The following is a 27997-nucleotide window of genomic DNA, read 5'->3' on the forward strand; positions in this document are numbered from 1 at the left end:
CCCACAGTGTAGGGTGGGAATCCAATATGGCGGCGCCCGTGGTCATGAGTCTGGAGCCTGTGCAAATGAGGTGACTGCACAAATTGAATATATTTACTAAGCTACATATGTACAACTGACCCAATGCTGTTACAGCAGTGAATTTTGTCAAAACTTAAAAAAATTTTTTTTTAATGGTTATTATAGCTCATTGCTGGATTATTATCACCATTTATACACAGCTGCTTGGGAATTGGATGTGATGGGTGTGAATACTTATTCATTTATTTATTTTTTAAAACATTTTTTTAAATGAATTTAATGGTTGTTTAAGCACATTGCATGTCTACATAGTTTGTCCTTAGATGTACACAATATATCTGTAGCAGTCTTGTGCAGCTAATTTAAAATTCATATGTTTAACATTTGATTTGGCAAGTTTGGTTTGTGGGGAATTCAGTCTTGGATATGACATTAAAAGGACACTCTAATGTTAGGAATATAAACGTATATCCCATCCTAACATTAGTGGTGTGCTAGCTTGTTGGAGTATTGGACCCCCAATTCCTTGGACGCACTGATATCATCATTCTGGTGATCTCAGCCAATCCATTTTATCACAGTGATTGCTCGGTGCCTTCATTCTGAGTATGAAGATGGCAAACCTCTGTCCTGTAAAGAATGCAGGACAGCACCAGGAATCCCCTTGAGTGGCTGTCTAAATGACAGCCAATGGAGGTGGCCTTATAAAGAAAAGTAAACACTAGCTAGACAGAGTCTAGACCACAGGAACAGTCACTTTGACCCTGAACCGACCCTGAACCTCTACATTAAGCTGGGATGGTTTTCGTGCTTAGTGTCCCTTTACATTAGATGTGTAGTTATACCAAACAAAAAAATGAGTAGCAAATGGATAATAGATAAATATAAAAACAATTAAAAAAAAAAAATTCATTATACTTGTATTCAAATGTTGTTGGGTTTTTTTCCACTGTAATTTCGTGGACTACACCTTTTAAAAATAAACAATGAAAACTATAGGGCAGAGCATCTATATAATTTGTAAAAATGTGAACAAAACCAAAAAAACATGGATGGTGGATCTGCCAGGAATGTACTGGATAATGGAAACAGACTGGTGATTCTTTTGAAAATTGTATTAACTTTTAATTACGATAGTATAAAAACAAAAAAGCAGGTAAAAGCTTGTGACGTATAAATATTGAAAATACATTTCTAAAATGTCCCTGCATCTGAAAGGATAACTTATAGTCTCTCCTCTGTGCTTTCCCTTTTTCAGTGTTCTTGTCATCCCACATGCATAATGCTCTTCACTTTGCCCCTCGGACTATTTTCAAATACCATAAGATGTGTAGTGTAATTTTGACAACTGTCATTTCCATGAGCATGTGTCTATATGTACAACCAGACTAGCATTGATGTGCATTGCGTGGGATATAAATGTATACTATTGTTTTTTTTAGTTGAGACATATTTCATATATACAAATGATACATATGATAAAAAATTAGTGTCAGCTTCTTGGGTGGGGAATATCCTCTAAACAGCGATCTGTTTATGCTCATAGTAAATAGGAAAAATAAATCATGATATACTAAAGTAAAACAGGTTGTCAAAAAAGAAATAGCAGAATATACTCACAAACATAGAGTCCACCAGACTGGGCTCTCAGTAATCACATCAGTGGCTCATTAAAGGATACTCTTTTGTCTACGTGGAATCTTCTCACAGTGGGGAATCTTCCTTAAGATGGATTTAATCAGACCATAAGGAAAATAAAACAAGAAACAATAGTGTGGACTGTATGGCAAAGCTGCTGCAATAAAAGTTGTAATGCAACTTGAATCTGAGCCTACAGGTTGTTGGTGTCAGGCACAACCTTAAAAAGCCTCCAGGACAGGGAAACACATTCATATAGAAAATGTTAAACCTCAGTTGTTAATAAATGGCAAAGTAATTTTAAATTACGTTTTCTTCCTTCTTCTAGTGTAGACTTATTTTCTGTTTATGTTTAATTTAAAAATATAGAATTTGTAGTGAAACCCACTTTAACAAATGTATTTATGTTGTCGTGCTGATTTCACTTTGTGGTAAAGCCAAGTGCCATTAGTCTTGGACCATATTTAGGTTTATGTGAATGTCTCAGAGTGAAATTTTTTCTCTCTCTTCAAAGTATTAAATTTATCGTTTTTTCTAACATGCTAATTGAAATATGCCAATTATGTCCTTCTTTTGTACATATAGTGAAAATTCTAAGGCACATTTTATTTAGTTTATTTTCATTTCTGATTTCATAATTTTACGTCTGAATTCAGGTTATACTCAACTTATGCATCATACATAAAATGTGCTATGCTGCATTATTTCTCTTAAATATGAATTGTTCTTATCATTGTGATGTGTTTTATGTATTTTTAAATTCCAGTCATAAGAAAAAACGAGCTTATTTGAAGAAAGAAAAACGAAGAAAAAAGAGGCAGGCTCTTGCAAAATTAAGAGATTTAGGTAAAAATGTTTCTTTTTTAATTATTATTTTAAAATATAAATTCACTTCTCCATTTTGTATGGTTAGGGACCAACTGATGTCACTCACCTCTACAATTTCTAAGACGTACATTTGCATTGTTACTGAGATCCTAATGGTGTTTTCCTGTTGGTTCTTTATTTTGTAAAGATATATCTAATTAGAACTATAATGTGTAGCTATTGAGTGTGCATAAATATACACATTTTGAAGTGTGCATCTGTCATGGCAGATTCCACTTTATAGAGCATAAAACATGCAGGTCATAGGCCACCTTTAAGTGACACGACTTCAGGCAACTCATAATGACCAATTCCTAACTCCTTGTTGAGTAAGTAGCAAGCAGTCTTTGAAGGAACACAAACATGTATTCTTGACCCTATAGTGCAAAACCCACCATTAAGGTGGCTTGCCCCCCTTAAAAGCATATAAACCTCACTTTATTTCAGCGCCCTGCGGGTCTGCCCGCACTGGCCTCGCCCCCTTGGTGACATCATCAGAATTGCCGATTTTTAGCCAATCCAATGTTTTCCCATGGGGAAAGCATTGGATTGGCTAAAATTGGCAAGGGGTGGGGCTAAACACCGTTTTGGCCAATCAGCACCTCCTCATAGAAATGCATTGAATCAGTGCATCTCTATGAGGAAAATTTAGCAGAGCGTGGGGACGCTGAACGGCAGAGCTGCCTACTGTGCAGCACTGAGCCAGGAAGCACTTCCAGTGGCAATCTGATGAGTGGCCACTTGGAAGTGTCCCTAGGGCAATGTAGTGTTTGCATGAAAATGCCTGAAGGCAATGATTGTACTCACCAGAACTACTACATTAAGCTGTAGTTGTTCTGGTGACTATAGTGTCCCTTTAAAGAACACTCTGGCCATCTTAACCAGTATAGCTTATTGTTAAGAATCAAGGAGTAAAGAATTTAGGAGTATTTGGACGCCATCCCCCTGTTTTGTCAAACTTTTTTTTCGAGTGGTTTGACAAAAGTTCTCTAAACTCAAAGCCAGGCTTTTATGCTTGTCATGTGTCACCTTTGTACCAGAAAACCATCCAAACGTGAAATAAAAATTGAAGACTATCCCATAATCCTCTACAACATGGATCTCTAGAGCATGGGCTTATTGCCAATCTACTACTTTTAATATTCAAAAACTGATTTAAGAATACATTTTACATAATGGTTCAGAATATAAAATAGTTAAAGGTGTCAAAAGAATCAACCTGTTTATTGTAACAAGTGGTCTATGATGGCACTCTCCTTCCTCCAAACAGTAAAAGAAGCTTCAAAGGTCATTCTCTTTATAAACTTGACTAGACTGAATCAGATACCTGTTAATAGCTGAATTAATTGATTAGTTTGTCCAGCGATTAATAGGTGTGGCAGTCACTCCGAGAGAGGAGGGGTATCCACCACCAGAGATGTCCGTTTCCCCTAGTGTGGGTAGCGCTGTAGTATTCCCAAGTCGATCTCCAAGTAGGCAATGGAGCCAGTATAGCTGTACATCTCTTATAAGAGCTAGTGGTTATAGCAGGTCTAGCTGTTCCCTACTATTATGTGACAGGGCTGCATGTTGAGGGTGAAGTGAACTGATTTTAATGGCACCACGCTTGGCCTTTTATGACCATCCCCATGCAAGGGGTACTCCCACCTGGACCTGATGGAAGACTGTAGTACAAACGTACAGACCAATGACAACGTTGTTAAAATACATGACACTCCCATACATCTTATACAATCCCTCCCCTCTGTCTGGGAGATAATTGAGTCAAGTACTGTACTAACTCAATTATATCCAGGCAAAAAAGAACACAATTTTACAGGCAACCCAAAAACTCACATAAACCCCACAAAACGTATATCCCCTGATAGCCCCGATCTGGGTGAGCAACATATCCAAAAGTCACCCAAATCGGTTCAGGATTTTCATGGAAGTCTTATTTCTGACCGATCGCACACGAGGCTCCTTCCCAAAGTAGTTCCATAGATTCAGGCTGTGCAGTCGGTCTCTTTCAGGAGCTTCAAACACAACAAAATACCGAAATAGCAGTTCGTTGGAAAACTAATCATGTGACCCTCGTTCGGGAGTTTGGTTACACCGAACGTCGTTCCAGAGACTCGAACTGAACGTAATTGTGGCTGGAAGTCCCAGCAGGGTTCGTGTCATCGAGTGGCCGATTTTAGTTCCATGCATTCGACGACCAAACACCGCTGTAGGTGTTCGCGGAGTTAACATGGCAGCCACCTCGTGTTCGGCCATACGAACGCCGGCCACCCAGCCGTCCCTTTAGAATGTTATTGATTTTGTGGTTTTCGAAAGTGTGAAAGAGGTCAGCCAGGTTAATGAGGGGCACACTACTGCACTGGGTGGTCGATCCATTCGGCGAAATGTTCGGTTCACGAATTAAGTTCTCCATTTTGTTCGGTGGGGTTCAGATCAATTAAATAACAGTGATTCAGGGACAGGAAATCTGTCACAATAGGCATTTGATTTGTTCTGCACAGCTGAACAGGATTTGTACAGAGTTTTAAAAATGCCGTATTGATGGCAAATAAAGTTTTGATTCTTCTTTTCAATAAGCTTTTACAATACAGTATGCAAGCTATTTTTTACGTTGCAGAAGAAAACAAAGAGGACAACATTTCTGAAGATGAACTGGAAGATGAAAATGTTAATGAAATTGAAAGGTAATTATTTATTATTATTAGCAAACTTCAGTTTGCATCTTTTCTCTCAGTATATGGGGAATACAGCTGGGATGTTCATAATGGAATTTATTTTTAACTTTCTAGCTATTTTTCCCCTATGGTACATATTATTTGTTTTATAACCGTAAAGCAAAACTGTAGGCACCATAACCACTGTATTGAGATCACATGTTCCTGGTTCCAAGAGTCCCCTGGTGTTGTCTTACCTTAAGGTGCTAAACAGTTTTCAAGTAGTTTAATACTGCAGATGTATCCCCAGTTGTTGGTCTTTGAATGTCCCTCCATTGCTTGAGATAATTCTTTAACATTTGCCCGAGCACTTAAAGAGAGACAGCAGGCGGGAGCGTGGGTCTCTTCTTCTTCAGTGTTAAACCGTGTGAAAACCGTTTACCTGATGGTAAGATGCTGCCAGGGCACTCCAGATGAAGTGGTTATGGTGCCCAGAGTGTTCCTTAAATAACCCTTTTTTATGAATGTACAGACATATTTAAACATCTTCACAAGAAGGGGTTAGGTTAATCCTTCTATATCTGAACTGTTTAACAATGTATGTCTTGAAGGAGTTAATTTGTTTGCCTTATTTTATGTGATAAGAAGAAATGTGAAAAGGAAAGTTATTATGTATACATCCAACAGACAAAAACATCATGAAGAATGGCTGCTTCGGGAGCAGAAAGCGCAGGAAGAATTCCTTCTAAAAAAGGAGAGGGAGGAAGCTGTGAGAAAACGTGAAGAGGACGAGGTATGGGATGCTACACAACTTGCCCCTGTGTCAACAATATGAAGTATAAAAGTAGATAAATGTCAGCGCTGTGCAATAGCCCCAAATCAGTGTTTGTGGGGAAGCTGGGTATTGAGGTAAATGTGTATGATTTCCACCTCCACAGCGGTGGTTTAGGAAATTAGGAGTATTCTGTGTAAACTTTGTTTCCAACAGCAGTGCTCACAGTAACAACGTATCTTCAAAGATACAAACCAAGCAGAGAAAGTGCAACACAGTTTATTAATATCATATAAAAATAAAACTCCAAATCCTTTAAATAACTCATACACAGTAAAAAAGATGGTGTTTAAATCCTACTTTCCATCTAAGGATCCAAACATAGTCCAGGATATGAAGCAGATAAGCAGTGTGCTGAAAGTATTACCACTCCGTTGGTGCAGTAGAAATCCAGAAAATGTCCAACGATCTAGCCGAAATGCTGCAAGTTCACATGGAGGGATGACAAAAGCACTTAGCTGCCAAAGGTGTCTGCCTGGAAAGATAACATATAAGGCTTCTAGCTCATCCACGTGTTCCACCAGTACTCAGTGGGCTTTTTCAAGATAATGAGTCTGCCTTATCTTGTGATTTATATACCCTGTCAGATGTAGCAGAGGGCATTTTCTCTTAAAGACACAGGATTCCCTTCTGTGGCAGAGCTTTTCATGTCTAAAACATCTTTTTTTGCAAACATTGCATTATAGTCAATACAGGGTATATTCAATGAATAATATTAATTTAAACAAATGTATATAAAAACATAAATGACATCCTGTTTAAACGAAGTTTAAACAGTAATAAAAGTAATTTTATAACTTGTTATTTAGCAGCCAATGCAAAGGTGGATTGTACCCCTTCTAAAACACATCAATACAATGAATTTGTATTTATTTAGTAAACAGGACCCTTTTGTTTTTGTCCATAAAAAAATAAAAAATACTTGAACATCAAAAATTATTTCAGTGTATGTTACAAACACAGAGTAATCTGAATTCCTCTTACGCATCAAAAATATTCTTAAAAACACTAATTAAATAAAAATACATAAATGAGCTTAGTAATCCACATTCATTAAAAAAGGGTTCAAACATATATATATATACACACATATGCACAAGACCTTATCTGTAGAAATGACTTGGTGTCTAAACCTGTGTTACTTATATAATTACACAAGGAAATTGATAGCAAAAGAGAGGATTTAAAACCTTATCCTTAGAAAAATACAATTCTGTACAACATCAAGGTGAATACAAGTTTGTAAAATATTGATTAATTCTAGTTCGGCATTTAAGCCAAACGGAATGAAAGTTTTTAAATTAAAAATCCAAAAATTTCTTGATTGGTCAATTTCTGACTCAAATCTCCTCCTCTCCATGGTGTTTTTACTAATTGTATGCCACAACATTTTAATGTTTTGGGGTCATTGTTGTGAACTTCTGAAAAGTGTATGGACATAGTGTGGTTTTCAAATGTTCTTTTAATATTATAGACATGCTCTCTGAGTCTTGTCTTTAGGTAACCTTTTGGTTTGGCCCACATATTGCAGACCACATTTACACTCCAATAGATAAATGACCTGTTTCGAATGGCATGTGATACAGTCTTCGATAATATATGATTTATTAGTCTTTTGTGACTGGAAGCTGGTTATTCTTCCAAAAGGGGGCCCTGTAGTTTTGCAAATATTGCACTGCCCGCATTTAAAAAAGCCTTTTTGGTCATTTAGAAAATGTTTAACCACATCAGGGGCCTTAAAACTGTGAACTATTTTCTGTTTAATGGTGGGGGCTCCCCAGAAAATGATCTTAGGGTTCGGAGGTAGAATAGCACCTAATGTCTTGGAGTAAAAAATGCCAGTTTTTTTAAATCGTCTTTTTTAAGTGAGATGATTGAGAACTGTAATTGAAGATAATAGGACAATTGTGCTTATCATTACTATGTATTGATGCACACTTGTTTCTGGGTAAAAATAGTTGATTCCTTTCTATCTGGTTCACCCTCTGTATTGATTTATCAAGTAGATTGGGGTCATATTCCTTTTCCTCAAACTGTTTCCTATTTATTTCTATTTGATTTAAACATATTTTTTCTTCTGTACAGTTCTTTTTAATCCTTTAGAATTGGCCTAGAGGAACATTATTTAACCAAGGGGGATAATGACAACTTGAGTTAAGAATAAAACTATTAACATCTACACTCTTAAAAAAGGTTCTAGATTTTAAAATACCTTGTTCCACATAAAAAACGAGATCTAAAAAATCTATTTCTGACTGGCTATATTTATAAGTAAAAAATAAATTAAAATCATTATTGTTCATGTGCAACAGAAAATCCTTCAGATTTGATTCCTCCCCTTCCCAAATAAATAAACAATCATCTATATAGCGTTTATGGAGGACTAGATTAGTCACCCAGGAATGTCCCCTCCAGATGAAGAGATTCTCCCAAAAGGTCATAAAGATGTTGGCATAGCTGGGTGCGAATCTAGTCCCCATCGCTGTGCCTATAATTTGGAGATAAATATCATTATTATGCCAAAAAAAATGATTAGATAAAATAAAATAGATACATTTTATAAGAAACTCTATTTGTTCCATGGTCATTCCAGCTTTTTCGTATAGAATATTCCTAATGGCTTTTAAACCTAAGTTATGTTTTATCACTGTGTAGAGTGATGTAACATCACACGTCACTAGCCGTAGGTCGTTACTCCACGTTTTACCTTCTATTAGTTTAAGGAGCTCACTACTGTCTTTAAGATAAGAGGGAGACATTTTAACAAAAGGTTGCAATAAAATATCTATATATTGAGATAGATTGGAAATGAGTGAGTCAATCCCTGAGATGATGGGTCTGCCAGGGGGCTTTGTCAGATGTTTGTGGATCTTAGGGAGGAAATAAAAAAAGTTTTTTTGGGGTACCTAATAGATACATAGTCATATTCCTTCTTAGTTAAAATACCTAAGGTCCTCCCTCTGTCTAAAAGTAGCTGTAGATGTACTTTAATCTCTGTAGTGGGGTCTGATTTTAAAACTTTATATGTGGTACTATCTGATAAAATTCTATAGCATTCTTCTTCATAGTAGGAGGTATCCATAATGACTATGCCTCCCCCTTTATCAGCTGGCTTAATAACAATCTGTTTATTCTCATTTAGTTCTTTTAATGCCTTCTTTTCCAAAATAGTTAAATTCTGTAGATGATTAGGTATCTTGGATGGCATCTGTTCCAAATCATTAATGACAGCTGTGCTAAAAGTTTGCATATGAGCACTGATTTGATTTGTAGGGAAGAATGTGGATTTGTTTTTAAGATCTGTATGTTTAAAATTGTCATTCATTAAAACATCAGATATTGGAAAAGGGGTGATGCTAAAAAAACGTTTCAGGGACAGATTTCTCATGAATTTATGTACATCTAAAAAATTACGAAAAGGATTCGATAAAGTGGAAGGTGCATATTTTAGCCCATTGTTTAGAACTTTCATTTGGTTAGGTGATAGGGTTATTTTGGATAAATTAAAAATTCCTTTAGATTCTACCACTTTGTTCTTTTTTCTATTCTGTACTCTTCTTCCTCCTCTTGATCCCCTTGATGGAATCTCTTTCGTGGGCCAGTGTCTCTCCTGTTTAGATGTGTGTTGGTATACATATGGCGTGGCCCTAAAAAATCTCTCTCCTCATTCTCAATATGAAGTATAATATGAATATAAGCATAACTCCACGATTTCTAAGATACACATTTGCATTGTTATTTAGATCCTACTGGTGTTTTCTGTGGTCCTGTTGGTTATTCATTTTGTAAAGGTGTGTGTGTGTGTGTGTGTGTGTGTGTGTGTGTGTGTGTGTGTGTGTATATATATATATATATATATATATATATATATATATATATATATATTGCTCTATTGGATCACAATAGTTTTAGTGTATGTTCTGTTTAATTTATTTTTTGCTTTTTTTTCCCTACTCTGTAGAGAAAGTTAATAGAAGAATGGCGAAAACAGGAAGAAGAAAAAGAGAAAAATGAAAACCAGGAGCAACAACAGAAGAAGAAAGACAGAGAGGTGATTCCTGCTCTTGGAGGATAAAATCATTCATATCCTATTTCAGTTTTGCTGTTCTAGTACTGGTTAGATCATTTGTCAGTCTATATTAAAAGCCATAGGAAGGTTTTATATATATATATATATATATATATATCTGTCAGGACTCTTGTTCTCAGTGAAGTCCAGCACAAATCCTATGAGAGGTCAGGGGCTGTTATTGCTCCTTCCTTGGTTCTGTTGAGTTTATTTATTTATAAAATATTTTACCAGGATGGATACATTGAGCTTTTTCTCGTTTTCAAGTATGTCCTGGGTCCACAAAATATTGCATTGATACGATAGGGAACAATAAAACACAAAACCAATACTGCAGCACTGATATACGGGTCTTACGTGACACAAAAGAGTCAATACACTTATACCTGCTGACACACAGTGCTGACAGGCATGCTTTATTGCGACCCCATTTCCCATAGTTACCTACGCCACTTAACGGGACAGGTGGCTTACAAGCACAAACCCTGTATCGTTGCTACACTACCACTTATGTGTTGAACCAAAGCATCGTTATCTATAGCCCTAGAATTCACCAGTGTTAAAAGCGGCCAACTCGTTATAACTACCCAGCCCATTATAAATAAAAAATTGCAGTGTTTGTTTCAGCCTAGTCTCTAGATTGACATGTTCATTGTTATGTCTCATACATATGCTGTTGTGGCATATCCAAATGTGTCTGTGCCACTGCTATTGCACTGAAAATAAAGAATTAAAAAAAAAAATAAATACAAAAACAATATTAATACACAACATACACAAAATTTAACATAGAACAGGTAGGAAATATATAATCAACCATGACAGGTGCATTCTGTTTTGAGATATGTAGAGAAGGATCTCTTAAAGAGCTTTAGGCTTGGGGAAGATTGAAAACTGTGTGGGGGGTCGTTCCATAATTGTGGTGCTCTGTAGGAAAAGGAGTCATCAGGCTGCTTTCTTTTTGTATTGAGGTAGACTAAATAAAGTGCTGGTACTGGATCGGAGGTTATAGAAGGTGAGAACAGCTGGAGAGAGCATTCTGCTCAGGTAGGGTGGGAGCTTCCCAGAAAATCTCTTAACCCCTTAAGGACACATGACATGTGTGACATGTCATGATTCCCTTTTATTCCAGAAGTTTGGTCCTTAAGGGGTTAAACATAAGGCTGGAAAGATGAAGGGTGCGTCTGGATTCCAGCGACAACCAGTTTAGTTCTTTTAGCATGTCACAATGGTGGGTCCTGTAATTACATTGTAGCACAAGTTGGCAGAACGAGTAATACAATGTATTGAGTTTATTAATGTGGATTTGTGGTGCAGGTGCATATACTACATTCCCATAATCAATGATTGGCATCAGCATTTGCTGTACAATATTTTTCTTTACTTCTAGGACTTAGGCAGGATTTGTTTCTTTACTGTGGTCGTTGCTACCGCCCAGGAGTGATGGGAGTGAGCGCAGGACTTATCTTTTTGTATTCACTTTTTGTATCACACAGCTTTGTTACAATGCCTTTCACCCATCCCATGTGTTCCATATTAAAGGTTAATAAGTATATAGGGGTGTATATAAAAAATACCCCTCTTTGTCTCATTAGAGATATCTTTGCCAGAAGCTCAAGGTAGCAAGGTGAAAGGTCAGTGTAGGACCCGCTTAGGGGGGTCTGCCTTGACATTGGCAGGAGGGCATTCCTTCCAATGGCCATTGGAGTAACTAAATGACCTCCATTTGTTTAAATAAACATGGGGATTTAGGAGAGAGCACAGGTAACTTTTTTTTTTGGTTTTCACTATATGTATTGGGGCTGATGTGTACTGTGGTCGTTGCTGCCGCCCATGAGTGATGGGAGTAAGCGCAGGTATTGTATCACGATTTGTTTCTGTACAGGGCACCTAGTTTTGGATAAAGTTCAGATGCAAGTTTTTCTATGTGGAGGCCAAAAGATAGATTGGGATCTAACAACATACTCAGGTATTTGAAAGAGTGGACTACGGTCAGTGTACTTTTTGTTTTGATGGATAAGTAGGAATTGTGTGGTTTAGGTTCTGTTCCAAAGATCATTGTGACAGTTTTGTCAGTGTTCAGGAAGAGTTTGTTTTTTGCAATCCACTTTTCTACCTCTGTGAACTGGTCTTGGAGCACAGCCTCAAGCTGCGGTAGATTAGATTTGCTTGCATAGATTAATGTCGTCTGCGTACATTTGAGGATTTGCAGACATTAGGCAGATCATTTATAAATAATGTGAGTAGTAGGGGGCCGAGAGCGAAACCTTGGGGAACACCACATGTGACTGGGAGAGTGAGAAAGTCACTGTCAGAAATGGACACATATTGCGTGCGATCCGATAAATATAATCGAAACCAGGTTAGCGAACAATCACCAATACTTGAGTTTTTGAGTTTGTGCAGTAGAATATCGTGGTCTACTGTGTCAAAGGCCTTTGCAAAATCAAGGAAAATAGCTCCAGTTAGATCTCCTTGTTCCATGCCAGTTTGGATGTCATTGCAAACTTTTAAGCAGTTGTAGTAGAGTGATTCTGGCGAAAACCTGATTGTTTAGGGGTCAGATAGTTAGATTGTTGGTAATACTCACATAGTTGCGTATGGACGCATTTTTCTAAGATTACTAGATTTCTGATAATTCCTTATAGTCATGACATGTATTGACTCCTTTTTCAGACACATTTTCTTTGTCCAAATACTGGTTCCAGAGGTAGGTATAAAATAGAGCACCTGAGACTGCTGAATGTGAGCCAAGAGAACTGCACATATGCATATATTTTTTTTTTAGTTCACCTATAGCAATTGCTGAGTGGCTTTATGCTATCCAAGATCCATAATGTGTGCATTATTGAAGCTTCAAATAAATCTTTATACTTTTTTTTTTTTTTTTTTTAAGCAATTCCAATTGATTGGCCTTTCAGTTTAACAGTGATTAATGGTTTGTTTTATTCCTGGAAATCTAGAATGTACAGTGTGCATGCAGGGTTTATAATTGAAATCAATATTCTTGATGAATTGGTTCTATTTATTCACTTACTTAAATATGGCTAAATCTATGCCGTGTATCCTTCAGAGATTTTATTTGTTCTGTTATGTGATTAGGTCTGATTTTAGCTCACCAGTTTGCATAAAAATAATGACAAAACTAGCCTATTCAGATCCCCTCTTTGTCTGGGAGGCCTATTAAAATGTAACATTTTCTAGTGCGAAAAGTGGAACTTTTTCTTTATTAATTAATATTATATTTTCCAGTATTTAAAAATAAAGGGAAATTCTACGTCAGGGCTCAAGATTTGAAATCCCATGATATTAGTGAGGCCTTAAAAGTTACTCACAAGGGCTAAATATTCAGTCATCTAGAGTGAGTAGAAAATTCGATTCTTGCTCTAAGTACCATAACCACTACAGATCATTTGTTATCTGACTGCTTTGTCCCAGTGAATAATGTCCAATGTTATGAACTTATGCTTTAGCATATGACTTCAGACTGGTAAGCCCAACTATAGCAGGGTTGGAGATTTTTCCAAAACATCTCTTTTAGGCTCAATGTCGACACTTGAATTTAATTCAGTAAATCGGACATATAATTGTCCTTTTTGGTTGTTTAAGACACAGTTTAATTGTGGTTTTCATCTATCTACTGGATTTCTTTAGGCAGTGTAGTTGTATGTATGGTTTAGAGCTGTTCGTTCAAACTCCATTCCTTAACAGATTTCAATTACAAAGGTGATACTGCTCAGTCCTGATTATCTTCGAGATGTATCTTTTTTTAATCTTGATGTTATACATTCTTAAAATGCATTTTCTCTTTTAATTGTAGCTTAGTAGCTCAAAATAACTGTAGCGTGGCACAATTTGATTAACCATTTACAGGGATAACTTTCTGTAGAAGGGACACCTAGCCTTTGTAATAATGTTGTTGTGTCAGCCTAGTGTCTGGTGTGTCCGCTATGGGTGACTATTGTCTGGGCAAAGATGAAAAAAATAAATAAAATACCAACCAGGGTAGAAAAATATAAATGAACTTGTTAAGAAATATCGATATCTGGAATACACAGCGCTATTGTGTAGCTCCAAAAAAAAGGTGATTTACTGAAAAGTAATCCGTAAAATATACAGAACTAGATTACAGAATACTATGTAAAATATTACTATAGTAGAAGATACATTTATTACATCAAAAGATATATAAACAGTAGCAAATAAATGAACAAAAATATCAAGTATAAGAAATGAGTGCAGATAAAGTAATTAACATAATGAGATTGATAGAATATTCTTAAAGTGTCCTCACACGATAGAAACATAGAATATGACAGCAGATAAGAACCATTCGGCCCATCTTGTCTGCCCAATTTTTTTTTTAAATAGTTTCATTATTCCCCGGCCTTATCTTATAGCTAGGATAGCTTTATGCCTATCCCACTCATGCTTAAACTCCTTCACTGTGTTATCCTCTACCACTTCAGCTGGAAGACTATTCCATGTATCCACTACCCTCTCAGTAAAGTAATACTTCCTGATATTATTTTTAAACCTTTGTCCCTCTAATTTAAGACTATGTCCTCTTGTTGTGGTAGTTTTTCTTCTTTTAAATATAGTCTCCTCCTTTACTGTGTTGATTCCCTTTATGTATTTAAATGTTTCTATCATATCCCCCCTGTCTCGTCTATCCTCCAAGCTATACATGTTCTGGCTCATCTGTCCCCAATATAAATAATATTCATTTTATGTTATTTGTGTTTTTTTTGTGGAAAGTGATGCCCTTAAAGTTTATTCCTTTTAAGAATATTCTATCACTTTCTTGTTAATTACTTTGTTTCTTTTGTTTCATTTCTTTCTCAGACTTGATATATTTTGTTAATTTATCTGCTACTGTTTGTGTATATTTTTATGTAATAAATGTATCTTCTATAGTAATACTTGACGTAGTATTCTGTGCTGTTCCGTCTTATCTAGTTCTGTATATTTTCCTGATTACTACTGCCTGGGCAAGTCACAGAACATAGCATTCTAGAAAATCAAGCTTATTAATTTATATTTAAATGCACTTAACGTTCTTAACCCCAGAATCAGATACTGTGCAGCATGGAGGTTCTTACTAGCCCTATGTTTACACCATTTCTAGGAGGCTGTACAGAAGATGCTGGATGAAGCAGAAAATCAGGTAAGGTCTAAAGATTTCTTATTCTAAGAGTGCTTTAGCTGCAGAACAATGTATGTAGGCATGACCGTAGAAATTGTTCTAGTAGGTTGAAAAGAATGGGAAAGTCGTCCCCCGAACTCCCGCGGCCTACCTCCACTTTTATAAGTTGTGATCATTTGAAGCAACCCTGTTATTTGTATTGATTTACTTATTTTTCTTCCCTTGTACCCCCTCACCCCCCCTATACCTTTATGATTATACTCCCTCGCCACTTGCCTTTATATGTGTTTATTATCTTTTTTCCACATCACAATAACTGGGCATAGCCATTTTGTTCTCTGCCTATGATATTTGTCCTTCTGCAGGACTGATTTTACCGAGGATAGTGTGTAAATTTTTGATATACTTAAAGGACCACTCTAGGAACCCAGACCACTTCAGCTTAATGAAGTGGTCTGGGTGCCAGGTCCAGCTAGCTTTTACCCTTTTTTTAATAAACATAGCAGTTTCAGAGAAACTGCTATGTTTATACTGAGGGTTAAGCCAGCCTCCAGAGCCTCTAGTGGCTGTCTCATTGACAGCCGCTAGAGGCGCTTGCGTGCTTCTCACTGTGAAAATCACAGTGAGAGCACGCAAGCGTCCATAGGAAAGCATTATGAATGCTTTCCTATGCGACCGGCTGAATGCGAGCACGGCTTCTGCCGCGCATGCGCATTCAGCCGATGACGTCGCGAGGAAGAAGAGGAGGAGGAGGAAAGCTCCCCGCCCGGCGCTGGAGAAAGAGGTAAGTTTAACCCCTTCCTTCCCCCAGAGCCCGGCGGGAGTGGGTCCCTGAGGGTGGGGGCACCCTCAGGGCACTCTAGTGCCAGGAAAACGAGTATGTTTTCCTGGCACTAGAGTGGTCCTTTAAGGAAACGTAATCCCTACTTTTCTTTATGTATTTTATGCAAACCTAATTTAAAGAGATTCAGACACAGGGCTCTATATAGAAGTAGATTACATGAAGCCTGTTTTTGGTGGAATTTCTTTAACGTGTTCATTTTTAAATAGCTGACTACATTCTACTTTCATGTTGTCATTCGTGCTAAATGTTTGGTGGTTTACCAATCTTATAATGTTTTATCTGGGCTGTCTGATCTATGTACACCTATTCAAGTTTTAGTATACCCTCTGAATCCCTGTATTTCCTTAACATGTCTTTCACAAATCCCATTCCATCCCCTCTGTAATTTCATTCTATGTGTATTTTGATATTAATATATAAAATATTTTGTCTAGCATTTGTAGAGCTTATTTTTCCCTGCAATCTCTGAGTAGAATATAATCTGCATGTATAATGGCTTGTATGTGTGTACTGCAAATAGCAACTGGTTTCATGGTAGAGTATCTGTTTAGCTATTGTTCTGTATAGAATGGTAAAGAAAAGGAACTCAAATTACCAATGGCTTTAATAAAATATATACTTAAATACCAATAATTGTAAAGTAATGGTTATTGTTTATGATGGATGTACTCTACAAGGATGTTATAGAAATGCTACATTTAAAGGAACCTTCCAAGCACCATGACCACTACAGCCCACTGTAGTAGTGATGGTGCCAGGAGTTCCCAAAATAAGTTTATAAAACCATTTTAAAACAGTTTGACAATTTACCTGGGTGTTGCTGCCACACCACCTCTGCTGTAAGGACTTTAGAAAGTAATTAACCTATGAAATAGGATAAACGTAATGGCTTGTTTATTAATTTAGACATATAATCTGTAATTGTGGTGTTTGTCAACAAAATCTGACTTGAATGGTATTCACATTGAGATGCTTGTTTTCTGAATAGCTGGAGAATGGCGATACTTTTCATAACCCAGAAACCCCGAAAGGATATGGCACAGAAAGGGATAGAGCAAATTGTCCATTCTATATAAAAACTGGAGCTTGCAAGTTTGGGGAAAGGTAAAAATCTACTTTCTTTTTAATTTTTTTTATTCCATGGATCTGTACATCAGATTACTTTCTTTCTCTCTACGAAACTAACTAGTTTAGTAAGCTGAAATCTTTAATGCATCGATATGCATTTGAACACTTGCACCGTTTATTTTTTATTTTATTTTTACTTTAGGATTATTTTCTTTGATGTAACAAATTGCATCAAAACTTCAGATATAATTGTTTATCCTTTTATCTTTTTTTTCTTTCCATGTTACACAGGTGTTCTCGCAGGCACAACTATCCATCTTGTAGCCAAACACTCCTTATACGTGGTATGTTTATAACATATGGTATGGAGCAGTGCAGACGGGATGATTATGACACCGATGCCGGTCTCGAATATGGTGAAGAAGAGATATACCAGCACTTTTTAGATTTCTACGCTGACGCGGTTCCTGAATTTAAAAGCGTTGGCAAATTGGTTCAGTTCAAGGTAAGTCAGCTTGGAACAGAAAGTAACAGTTCATGTGTCTTGAATAATGAGTGCCACATCATGATTTGCATAATCACTTGATAAACTGGAACTAATACATTTGTTCTCTAACAGAAGATTGCTATAATACACTACAACAATGATGGCTTAATACAGGAAAGTGATGCTGTTTCTTTGTATTTATCCCAGGGAATAACCATACTCTAATATGCTAAAGTTTGAGCACCTTTTATTCAGTACTTGTTCACGGCCTTTAAACTCTAGGAAGCCAACACTTTCTGTTCTTGTTTAAGGAATTGTTTTCCACACTTCCGTACATTTGGTTGCTGTATCTGCACTATATGTTTTCGATCAACCCAGAGATTTTCAGTAATTTTTCAAGCAGAATCATTGTTTTGTCATAATTTTTAACATCTTTTCAGCTTCAGTTTTACACTCACATTGAGTCGCTTGTGTCTAGAACGGGAGTCGGCAACCTTTGGTAATCCAGATGTTGTAAATGATATATCCCCTGATGCCTTGCCAACATTATGGCTGTAAGCACGTTATGGGAGATGTAGTGCACAGCACATGCCAAAGATTTGCCTACTCCTAGGGTATGTTTTTTTTTTTGTTTTGTTTTTTAAAAGCAGAATCAATTCTTCTCTCTACCCTTACTGAATTTCCCGTGCCACTGGCAGCCACTCAACTCTAAAACATAATAGTTCCACCTGCATACTTGAAAAGCAGTTGAAAAGTTGTTCTATTCTTCAAATGTTTCTAGTTTTTATTTTTGTCCAAACTTACCTTTGGTGATTGTAGCTAGAAAGCTTGACGCACAATTCTGCTTCTGTTTTTAAAACAAACTTCTGGAATAAAAGGGAATCATGACATGTCACACATGTCATGTGTCCTTAAGGGGTTAAATATTATTTTGGACAGTGGAGCTTTCAAGCAGGAATTTAATTGTCTTTTTACAATCTTCCTCTGCTTTAAAATAGTAAATTTTATATTTTTTGATCCTTAGCCAGCTGCTTAGCAGAGCCCATTGTAGTTTAGGATATGTACAACACCATGAGTGCTTTCAAGTCAAAGCCAGAGGATTTGTTAAGTTCTGGAACGGTCACCACAAGACTTTAATCAAGACTTAATGAGTCAGTTTAGCCAAGTAGGATTCTGAGTCCGTTATAAAGAAGCCACTAATAGATCAACTGTACATGCCACATTTACATTTTTTTTCAGTGTTAAATTCAACAAATAGTAAATGGGAACAAACTTTTTCAGAGATTAGTTGAACTTGTTCACAATTGTTTCAACTTATTTTAACATAGAAAAAAAATGCTGCTTATAACACCTGTAGAATAGTGTTATTTCAAGAAATTTAGAAAATATGTACCCATTGTTGCATATGCGATTTGTTATGAGCAAATGTGGTGCATTAAGATTAACGTTGCGTTTGTTTTGTTAACTAGTGATTCTAACTAATATAATGTCCAAACCAGTGTAGGACAATATTACATCTTTTATCAACCAAATTGTGAGGTTTTGTTTCTTTCAAACAAGATTTCTGTTTCAGCCTTTTTTTCTGTATAATTTTAAAAAGACTCCAAGCTCCCTAACTCCTACAGTCTTCTATAGTAGTGCTATATGATGCCAGCAGCACCCTGGTACCATCCCAGTGTAAGGAGCAGCACTAGCTCAATGCAGGGAGCTTCCAGGCTGCAGAGAAGCAATGACCGGCAGACCCCAGAAAACAATATCCTAAATGTTTTGACTACATACACTTGAATGGCACAAGGGCACTCTTGGCACCTTAACCACTACAGGAGATTGTACTGGCTATAGTGATTGGGCTGTTTCTTCAAATAAAACTTTTCCTTTCTTGTTTGTTTCCTTGTGAATGTTAAATGTCCTCAGGCTAGTTAACGGGACATCCTAAGCTGGAGTGGCCCCTCGTCAATTTTAATGCATCACATAGTTAATTCAAACTATAATCAAAAATTAAAAAACTATACATTTGCCTATAGTATATCCTTTAAATCCTTGCTGTGGTTCACCAGTTGGCACAGACTGCTTTATTCAGGTAAGATGTATGAATCAGACTGCTTCATTTGCTGGCTTTGTATGCCATACATTGTACACTGGTATAGTGTTAAGCTGCCTTACTGGGAACGTCATGTAAGTAACTTGACTGCCATGGGGCAACAAGCGTTTATGGTTTGTTGGGGGGGGGGGGGGCGCTGCAAAATTTTTTTTTTTTTATTTTTTTTTTGTACATCACTGCAGATATAAGACTGTGTACAGGAACACCGGAGCAGGTGGTGATCTGCGTGGCCAATGATAGTAAAAGGATCCTAAGTAATATTCTCCTAGCCATGTTCTATTTCCCTTCTCCCTCCCTTTACGTTCCCTTCACTTTCTCTCCTCACAGTATTATTTTTAAAATAATTAGTTTGCTATTAATACTGTTTCATATCATTTATATAACCTGGAAAAAGAAACTGATACTTCGGTATAGTAACTTCTTTGCAATCGTATGTTTTGGTAATGGCCTTTGTAAATAAACCTGATAGCATTTCTACAAATGTCCTCTGTGACACAGCTTTCATAGAATGAAATAACACTACTTGTACACTGAGCATTTTCATGCTGTATATCATGTTGATTCTTGTAGTGGAAGATGCTGAATTAGTTATACCTAAATTAGCTGCTTCCTTGCTTTTAGAAGCAGAACGCTGCTTAAATGCCTGCTCTACTCGTGACTAATATGTTTTCTAGGGATAATTACTCCATTTATGGAAATGCCATGTAGCTAAAAACAAAGTATAATGAGAATGGACAAAAAGCTTACTGTCAGCCCTACATGAGTAGTTTCCACTCTGGACGGTGTTCTAGCTCAGTTTGCTATTGCAAACAGAACCAGTGCCATTAGCAAATCCAGGCCTCACTTGGGTAGATTGGCCTTGCTTAGATTGGTAGGTAACTACAGACTGAAGAAAACAAGCAAACACAACACACACGGTTGCAATATAGTTAAAGTTTCTCTTTGCTCTTCAAGTCAAAAACGATACTTTTGTTTGTTCTTCTACATGATGTTTTCTGGTTAATTTGAGCTATAGCCATTTCCATAAGTATTGATGTGGGGTGTTTTTATTTTTTTGGACTTTTGTTATGACGTGTAACTGCTTTATGAATAGTTCTAGCTTTATTCTTAATTTCAGGTTAGCTGCAATTTTGAGCCCCACTTAAGAGGAAACGTATATGTTCAATACCAAACGTAAGCATTTTCTTTTTCTTCCCTCACAGCATTGTTCCTATACAGCTCTGTAGTATAATATTGTTTTTCTACAACATTTACTTTTCTGTTGCTAGGGAGGAAGAATGCTTGCAGGCATTTTCCTTGTTTAATGGTCGATGGTATGCATCGCGACAGCTTCAGTGTGAGTTCTCACCAGTAACTAGATGGAGAACCGCTATATGTGGTAAGTGCTAATGATTTTTCATGAATAGTTTGCTCCAATATGGACATGCCTTTCTGCGTTGTAATTCACTGTAATAGTCTAATGTGTTGCAGTAAAGTGTCAGACTTTTAACCTCCGTCAAGTGCTTACTCCTAGTAGTAAGGTCTTATCTCTTGGAAGTAACAGGAATTCATTAATCTTAACTATTACAATGTAGTAGTTATGGTGTCATGGTGATGTCCTCTTGCTTTCTGTTTTCTTGTCTTGAAGGACTGAATGTTTGTGTGTGGCTGGCCATGTCTCTCTAATATCCATGCATACGGGTCTTTTTCTCTCAATGAGTACAAGTTACTCGTTATGTTAACCATGACATGGACTGTGTTTCTTTCCCGTTCTCTTTGATTATTGTCAGAACTGTTTGGGAGATATCCTTATTGTTTGCCGTTTGGTTTGCCCAATATATCTGACGTGTGCCGTAAAGGAAGAAAAGAACACGAGCTTGGAATTGGACAGTGTCTTCTAAAATGGGTGCCTTTAACATTTTACCTTTGTGGCATTCACTGAGATTCTAAAACTTTGTGAATGATACTGCCGTGTAAAGGAGAGTTTATTTATTCAGCATTCAGAGTTAATACTTGTGTGTGAATAATCAGTCTTGTCAAAGTCTAGAAGCTCTTTGAAGTGGAAACAACATAACAAAAGGGAGTCCCTGGGGAATAGGAATCCTTGTATTTAAAACGTATTTTGCTCTGAGGGTTCATGTGTGTCCTGATAGTTTGCATTTATGGAAATATGATTATATGGAGCAGGAAGAGAAACAGCAGAACTGTATAGTGCGTGGAGAATTTTTAGGTAGGACACAGTGTTATGTTTTTGACCGTATCTGTGTATTCCTGTTGTATACAAAGACGCTTTTTATTGAAAGCAATACATTAACTATATAAGTATGGTTATTGTGGATAAATTTGGCTTTTATATTTTTATGATTTTTTTTTTTACCTTTTGTAAGTGATAAATAATGAGGATATGTTATGGTACGCAGCAGAGTGAAGTGTGCCATCCATATATTGTGCATGAGGTAGGAGTACAAAAATATAATTGAAAAAGTCCAAGCTTAATTGTAGAATATTACAATGTTCCTATTTATTATTCATAGTAGGCATGGATGTCTGATGGGTTAAAAAGAACAGATGGTACTCTGCTATGCTGTACCATGAGAATTCTGGAATGTGGATTGGGGGTCTTGTCCTTATATGACTAGGGTTATACTCTAACGTCATTATGGTCATATATATATATATATATATATATATATATATAGAATATTAAACAAAGGACCACAATGTTCTTCTTGTCCGGCTGTTTAACTGTGTAGACTCTAACTCTCCCTTCAGGAGTCCAGCAATTACCATCTACTGTTGAACATCCATTATCCTGTAACATCATTTGTTGTTTTATTATGTATCAGTAACTGTAAGAATAAACCTGAACAAACCGTAAGTCAGATTGCATATTAGTAGTTTTGGTTAATATAACTGTATATTAACATGGCGAGCCTTTTATCTAAGAAGAAATATACATTGAAGATTTATTTTCATCATGTTATTACATTAATATTTGAAAAAACTACCTATTCTTCCAGCAATGGCCCAAAATAAAAGCCTTTCTATGGAGCTTTTGCCACTATTAAGCTGACCAGTGCCAGAAGAACTATTGAGATTGTGTTTTTTTTTTTTTTTTTGTCATCATCTTTTTATGCAAAACAAAATTAAAATACAATCTCTTCATATAGCTGTCTTTAATCCCTTAAGGACCCTAGACGTACTAGGTGCGTCCAACAAAAAAAGTTCCTTAAGGACCACGGATGTACCTAGTACGTCTGCGGCAAATATGAGGGCTGGAAGCGTTCGTGATCGATTCCAGACGCTCAAAGGGTATTGCCTCGATGTCGAGGCATCCTGCAATACCTCACCTGACTGCCGAGTGATTGCTCCTACTTTCGTGTTGCCCCATGTGGCGCCCGGCTGTGTATCAGATGCTCCCGATGCACTGCGCAGGCTTCCGATACTCTGCCTGTGTGTTGAGTGCCTCGAAGGGTCGAGGCACTCAGTGAAGACTTAAATAAACAAAGTAAATGTATTAATCCCCCCCGTTCCCCCAGCCATGTGGCTTCCAATATGGCACTGCCTTTCTAAAGGCAGTGCATCATATGGGGCTTCTGGGGTCCTTATCAGAGCTGTCCCCTATAATAATATTTATTATTATTACTGTGATCCCCGTTTGTGTGGTCAGAGTCAAAGGTTCGTGAATATTGACTCTGATCAGTGTGGATCTCCCTCCTTCTCTTCACTTGTGTTTTAGTGAGCGAGAGATCTGTATTTAGTTAGAGAGATTTAGGTAGGAATTTATAAAATTGTGAGACCCAAAGGCTATATTCAGAGCCAATCTTGCCAGTGATCACTATAAATCACTGCTCTTGCACAGCAGCAATTTTTTTCTGTCTGCATTTTTTTTAGTGTTTTTTTTTTTTTTTTTGGAGGGGGGGGGGTTAATTTTTTTTTTTGGGGGGGTGACAGATCACTAAATAAAGTGATTGTGATAATGTCACAGAGGTTTTATAGCACTGAGGAGGCGTATGCCATCCTTGCGTTAGAGTCTGACGTGTCTATGTCTAACTCTGACCTGGATTTTGACCCTGCCAGGTGCTCAGATACATCACTACATACAGTGTCTGCTGCTATTGATGTATCTTTTTATGATGTATCTGTGGCTGCTAGACCTCCTGCCTCAAAGAGACGTGCTGCTCGAGCTGGCAGTGCTGCTGAGGAATGGGCAGCGCCTCATCAGAGGCCAGATATCCCACCCTTCACCACAAATCCTGGCATCAATGTGGATGTCGCAGGATTTAGCCCCCAACAGTTTATGGAGGTGGCAGTAACACATAACAGGAGCTGGTAATCAATGTCTAAAGTACAATGTGAGAGAAAAATAACACAAAAAATTACTACCCCAAATTTTGACAAAGACTGGTGGTAGAATTAGTGCGTGCATGAAAAGTGTTAAAATACCACCATTTGAAATACCCTAGGGTGTCTACTTTTAAAAAATATATGGTTTGATGGGGGAAAATAATTTGGCAGACTTCAAAATTGTCCAAAATAGGACATGGGTGCATGATGACCAGCTGTGAAAATTCCAAGTTGGAAAACTGGAATGCGCACCCTCTAAATAAGGTCTTTTAGCCCCCAGAGAACCTGACACACCTGTACATGGTTGGTATCACTGTATTCAGGAGATGTTGCTGAACTCATATTGTGGTGTTCTTTGTCAGTAACACATAACAGGAACTGAGAATCCATGCCTAAAGTACAATCTGTGTGAAAAATAACACAAAAATGACTACCCAAAAGTTTGACAAACACTGCTGGTAGAATTAGTCACTAAGGGGTTAAAGTATGTAATAAAGTAGTTGCATTACAATTTTTTTATCTTATTGCTTTATATTATTATATAACTAATTCTCCTCTTTCCTTGACATAGGTTTATTTGAAAGACAGAAGTGTCCCAGAGGGAAGCACTGTAACTTCCTTCATGTGTTTAAGAATCCAAATAATGAATTTTGGGAAGCAAACAGAGACTTCCATTTGTCCCCTGATAGAAATAGCACCTCAGACAGGAGAGAATGGTCAGGACGTTTAGAAGAGCATGGCTTCTCCAAGCGGCATCATAGTCCAAGCCCTGATTACTCAAGCAAGCGAAATGGGGAATCTAAGAGGCACAAAAGTAGCCATCATCACAAAAACAAGAAGCATCGGTCACGCCGATCGAGAAGCCGAGAAAGGCGGTCACGCAGCAGGGGCCGAAAAAAGCATAAGCACAAGATCCGCAGTCCTTCCAGATCCAGAAGCCGCAACAGACTGTCCAGAAGCAGATCTGGAAGCTGCAACAGAAGATCGAAAAGCCGGGACAGATGGTCCAAAAGCAGATCTGGAAGCCGCAGCAAGAGATCGAGAAGCCAGAAAAGACGGTCCAAAAGCAGATCTGGAAGCCGCAGCAAGAGATCGAGAAGCCAGAACAGACGGTCCAAAAGCAGATCTGGAAGCCGCAGCAAGAGATCGAGAAGCCAGAACAGATGGTCCAAAAGCAGATCTGGAAGCCGCAGCAAGAGATCTAGAAGCCGGAACAGACGATCCAAAAGCAGATCTGGAAGCCGCAACAAGAGATCTAGAAGCCGGAACAGACGATCCAAAAGCAGATCTGGAAGCCGCAACAAGAGATCGAGAAGCCGGGACAGACGATCCAAAAGCAGATCTGAAAGCCACAGCAGGAGGTCCAGAAGCTTTGATAGGCGGTCCAAAAGTAGAGAAAAATCTGAGAGCCCCACAAGTCAGAAATAGCAGACAAGGTATTTCCATTAAGTTTATATCAAGTAAATAAATGCTGTTGGGTTTAACCGTGTCCCCTCTTTCACATTTTATATAACACCCTATTTCAAGAGAAAATAGCACTGTTATAAAAGTGCTAAATTGCACCGTCCCAGCTGTCGGACAGTACAAAGAGGAAGGCAATTTTTCACATAGCATGCACCCTGCCCTCAATGCCTCTCTCCTGGCAGGTGGGGCAGAACTGCAGTTAGGGACCCTCATGCTGCTGGATAAGAGTAAAGTTAACCCTTTAAGCGTAAATGGGAGCGCAGGAGTCTTTGGAAACACTTCATTGAAACCTCTGAGTAAGTGGCCAAATTAATGTGTGAATAGGAGTAATTTGACTGTTTATCTCCAGCCAGGTTCCAAACTATGTCCTGAGTTGAAGTAAGAGATGTTCTTAAACTGCAGATTCTGAGATCTCAGTTTGACACGCCTTGACCTAAACACTTTTAATGTAAAAGTCCACTATGGGGAGTTTTTAAAGATTAAAAAACAAAACAAAAACTACGGGGTAGTTACACCTTTTGGGAGCTATGATTGGTTCTTCCATCTAAGAAATCCATCTTTAAATTTGGGAATTGTGATATATAGATAAACATATGCACTTACCTGTATAACACTGTACAGTCCACTAAGAATACTTCAACTAAGAGTAATGTTTATATTTGCGTAAACTTGAAATGTAGTGTAGAATTGTCCATTTATTCCATGTCAGAATGGAACACATGTTCACATGGTACTGAATGTTCTCTTTAAAACTTGACATTTCAGCAACATAACAAATGGCTTATTTTCCTGATTGATGTCTTGATTAGTGCAGCAGGATTATGCAGAACTGCTGGACCATTCACAGCAGTTTATTGCTATGCATTGTGTAAAGGTTAAAATGTACTAAAGCATCAAATACGTTTGATCAATAGATGCAGCTGTGAACACAAATGACTTCTTTTTTTTTTCCTTTTCATGAAAATGTGTAAGCTTTTTAATAAAGAGCCCGCTAAAGCAAAATGTAAAAGATTAAGCTTTAATTTAACTACAGCCAAAGAAAAAAGTTACCTTTGCACTATCCCAAATCCCTAATGCACATTTAAACAGATTTTTTTTTGTTTCACTCCAGTGGCCACTAAAAGGGTAAGCCCACGTGCCACGTCAAGGCAAACCTCCTAGGTGAGTCTTACACTAACAAGTCACTTTGCTGCTTTCAGCAAGGTGAATGGCACCCCATGTGTTCCCTATTAAGGGTTAATAGGTATGTAGGGGTTTTAGAAAGATACCCCTCTTTGTCTCGTTACAAATATTGCCTTTTAGCTTAAAGCAGCAAGATAAATTGTTCTGTTAGACTCACCTAAGAGGTTTGCTTTGACGTTTAATGGTTATTGGAGTGAAACTAAAAATACCTCCAGTTATTTAAATGTGTACTATGGTCATTGCTGCCATCCAGGAGTGGTGGGAGTGTGAGCGCAAGACTTCATTTTGTGTTTTTATTTCAAAAATAGATCTTTGCATCCATAATATTTACATGCCATTACCTTGAACCAAACACACCATAGAGCTGGTTTCCTAGACTTTAAGCTTGTTTGAGCAGGGTCCTCTTCCACCTAGTGTTCCTGTAATTTTTGTAATTGTATCATTTATTTTTAAATCTCCCCCTTCTATAATAATAATAATTGTATAGCACTACGAAATTTGGTGGCGCTATATAAATGCCAATAATAAAAAGTCATATTGGCTGTAATAATTCTAAACGGTCACTAATTGTACAAAAGTATTGTAATATAATGTATTTATGGGTGTACAGATTAACTTCTATTCCCCTCCAGATGTTTTATTGGAGAACAACCTGGCTTGCCCCGTTTTTTTTTCTCCAATTCTCTCTGGCTGCTATGCCGCAATGAGTTGTGCATTATACATGCAGTGCCTTCTCAGTTTGCAGAGACAGTGCTGCGTGGGTGCATTTGTCGATGCATTCAGCCTCCCTAACCATAACTTGGTCCCTTTGTGCTTAAACAATACAAATATGTTGGATCCGTCTCACCTTTTATTTGCTGGCAATTCAATCAACACAATGTACAGAATGCCTTTAAGTTAAGTTTACTTATGCAGGCTGCTCAATAATAGTGTGTGACTCCACAGTGCACAATCCTGTTCTCTGGGTAACTTAATTGCAATGCAGTTTCCTTTTTATTTTGTTTGTTTTTCAGGTATTGTGGTAAATCAAAAATAAAAAGGCAATGGAAGCCATTTTGGCTTATGGACTCTCGTGGATGCTATGTATCCTCATTTAAGGATTATCAACAAGATTTCTTCGGATTAACAACATAGCCAAGGTTGCCCTGAAACACATCGCAATGAATGTCTATCTTTCTACATTGACTTATAAATGGTCCAGTGGCTGAATGCAGGTGTCTTTGAGGAAATGCCATTTTGTACAGTTGTATGAAAAAATGTAAATACTTTTAAATAAAGCTAGTTTGAAATGAACACTT

The 27997-nt window shown here is 37.3% G+C and overlaps 1 protein-coding gene across 1 annotated transcript; it reads left to right on the plus strand.

Moving 5' to 3' along the window:
* Positions 1–27992, plus strand: ZRSR2 (zinc finger CCCH-type, RNA binding motif and serine/arginine rich 2). The gene is made up of 12 exons (XM_063443501.1): positions 1–70; positions 2426–2505; positions 5144–5210; positions 5868–5973; positions 9974–10063; positions 15210–15248; positions 17060–17175; positions 17431–17644; positions 20845–20900; positions 20996–21105; positions 24625–25489; positions 27713–27992. Exons 1-11 carry the CDS (start codon positions 27–29, stop codon positions 25479–25481), a joined length of 1779 nt encoding a protein of 592 aa, XP_063299571.1. The 5' UTR covers positions 1–26; the 3' UTR covers positions 25482–25489; positions 27713–27992.
* The last annotated feature ends 5 nt before the right edge of the window (positions 27993–27997 follow it).

Source organism: Pelobates fuscus, chromosome 1 (genome assembly GCF_036172605.1).
Source record: "Pelobates fuscus isolate aPelFus1 chromosome 1, aPelFus1.pri, whole genome shotgun sequence".
Lineage (NCBI taxonomy): Eukaryota > Metazoa > Chordata > Amphibia > Anura > Pelobatidae > Pelobates > Pelobates fuscus.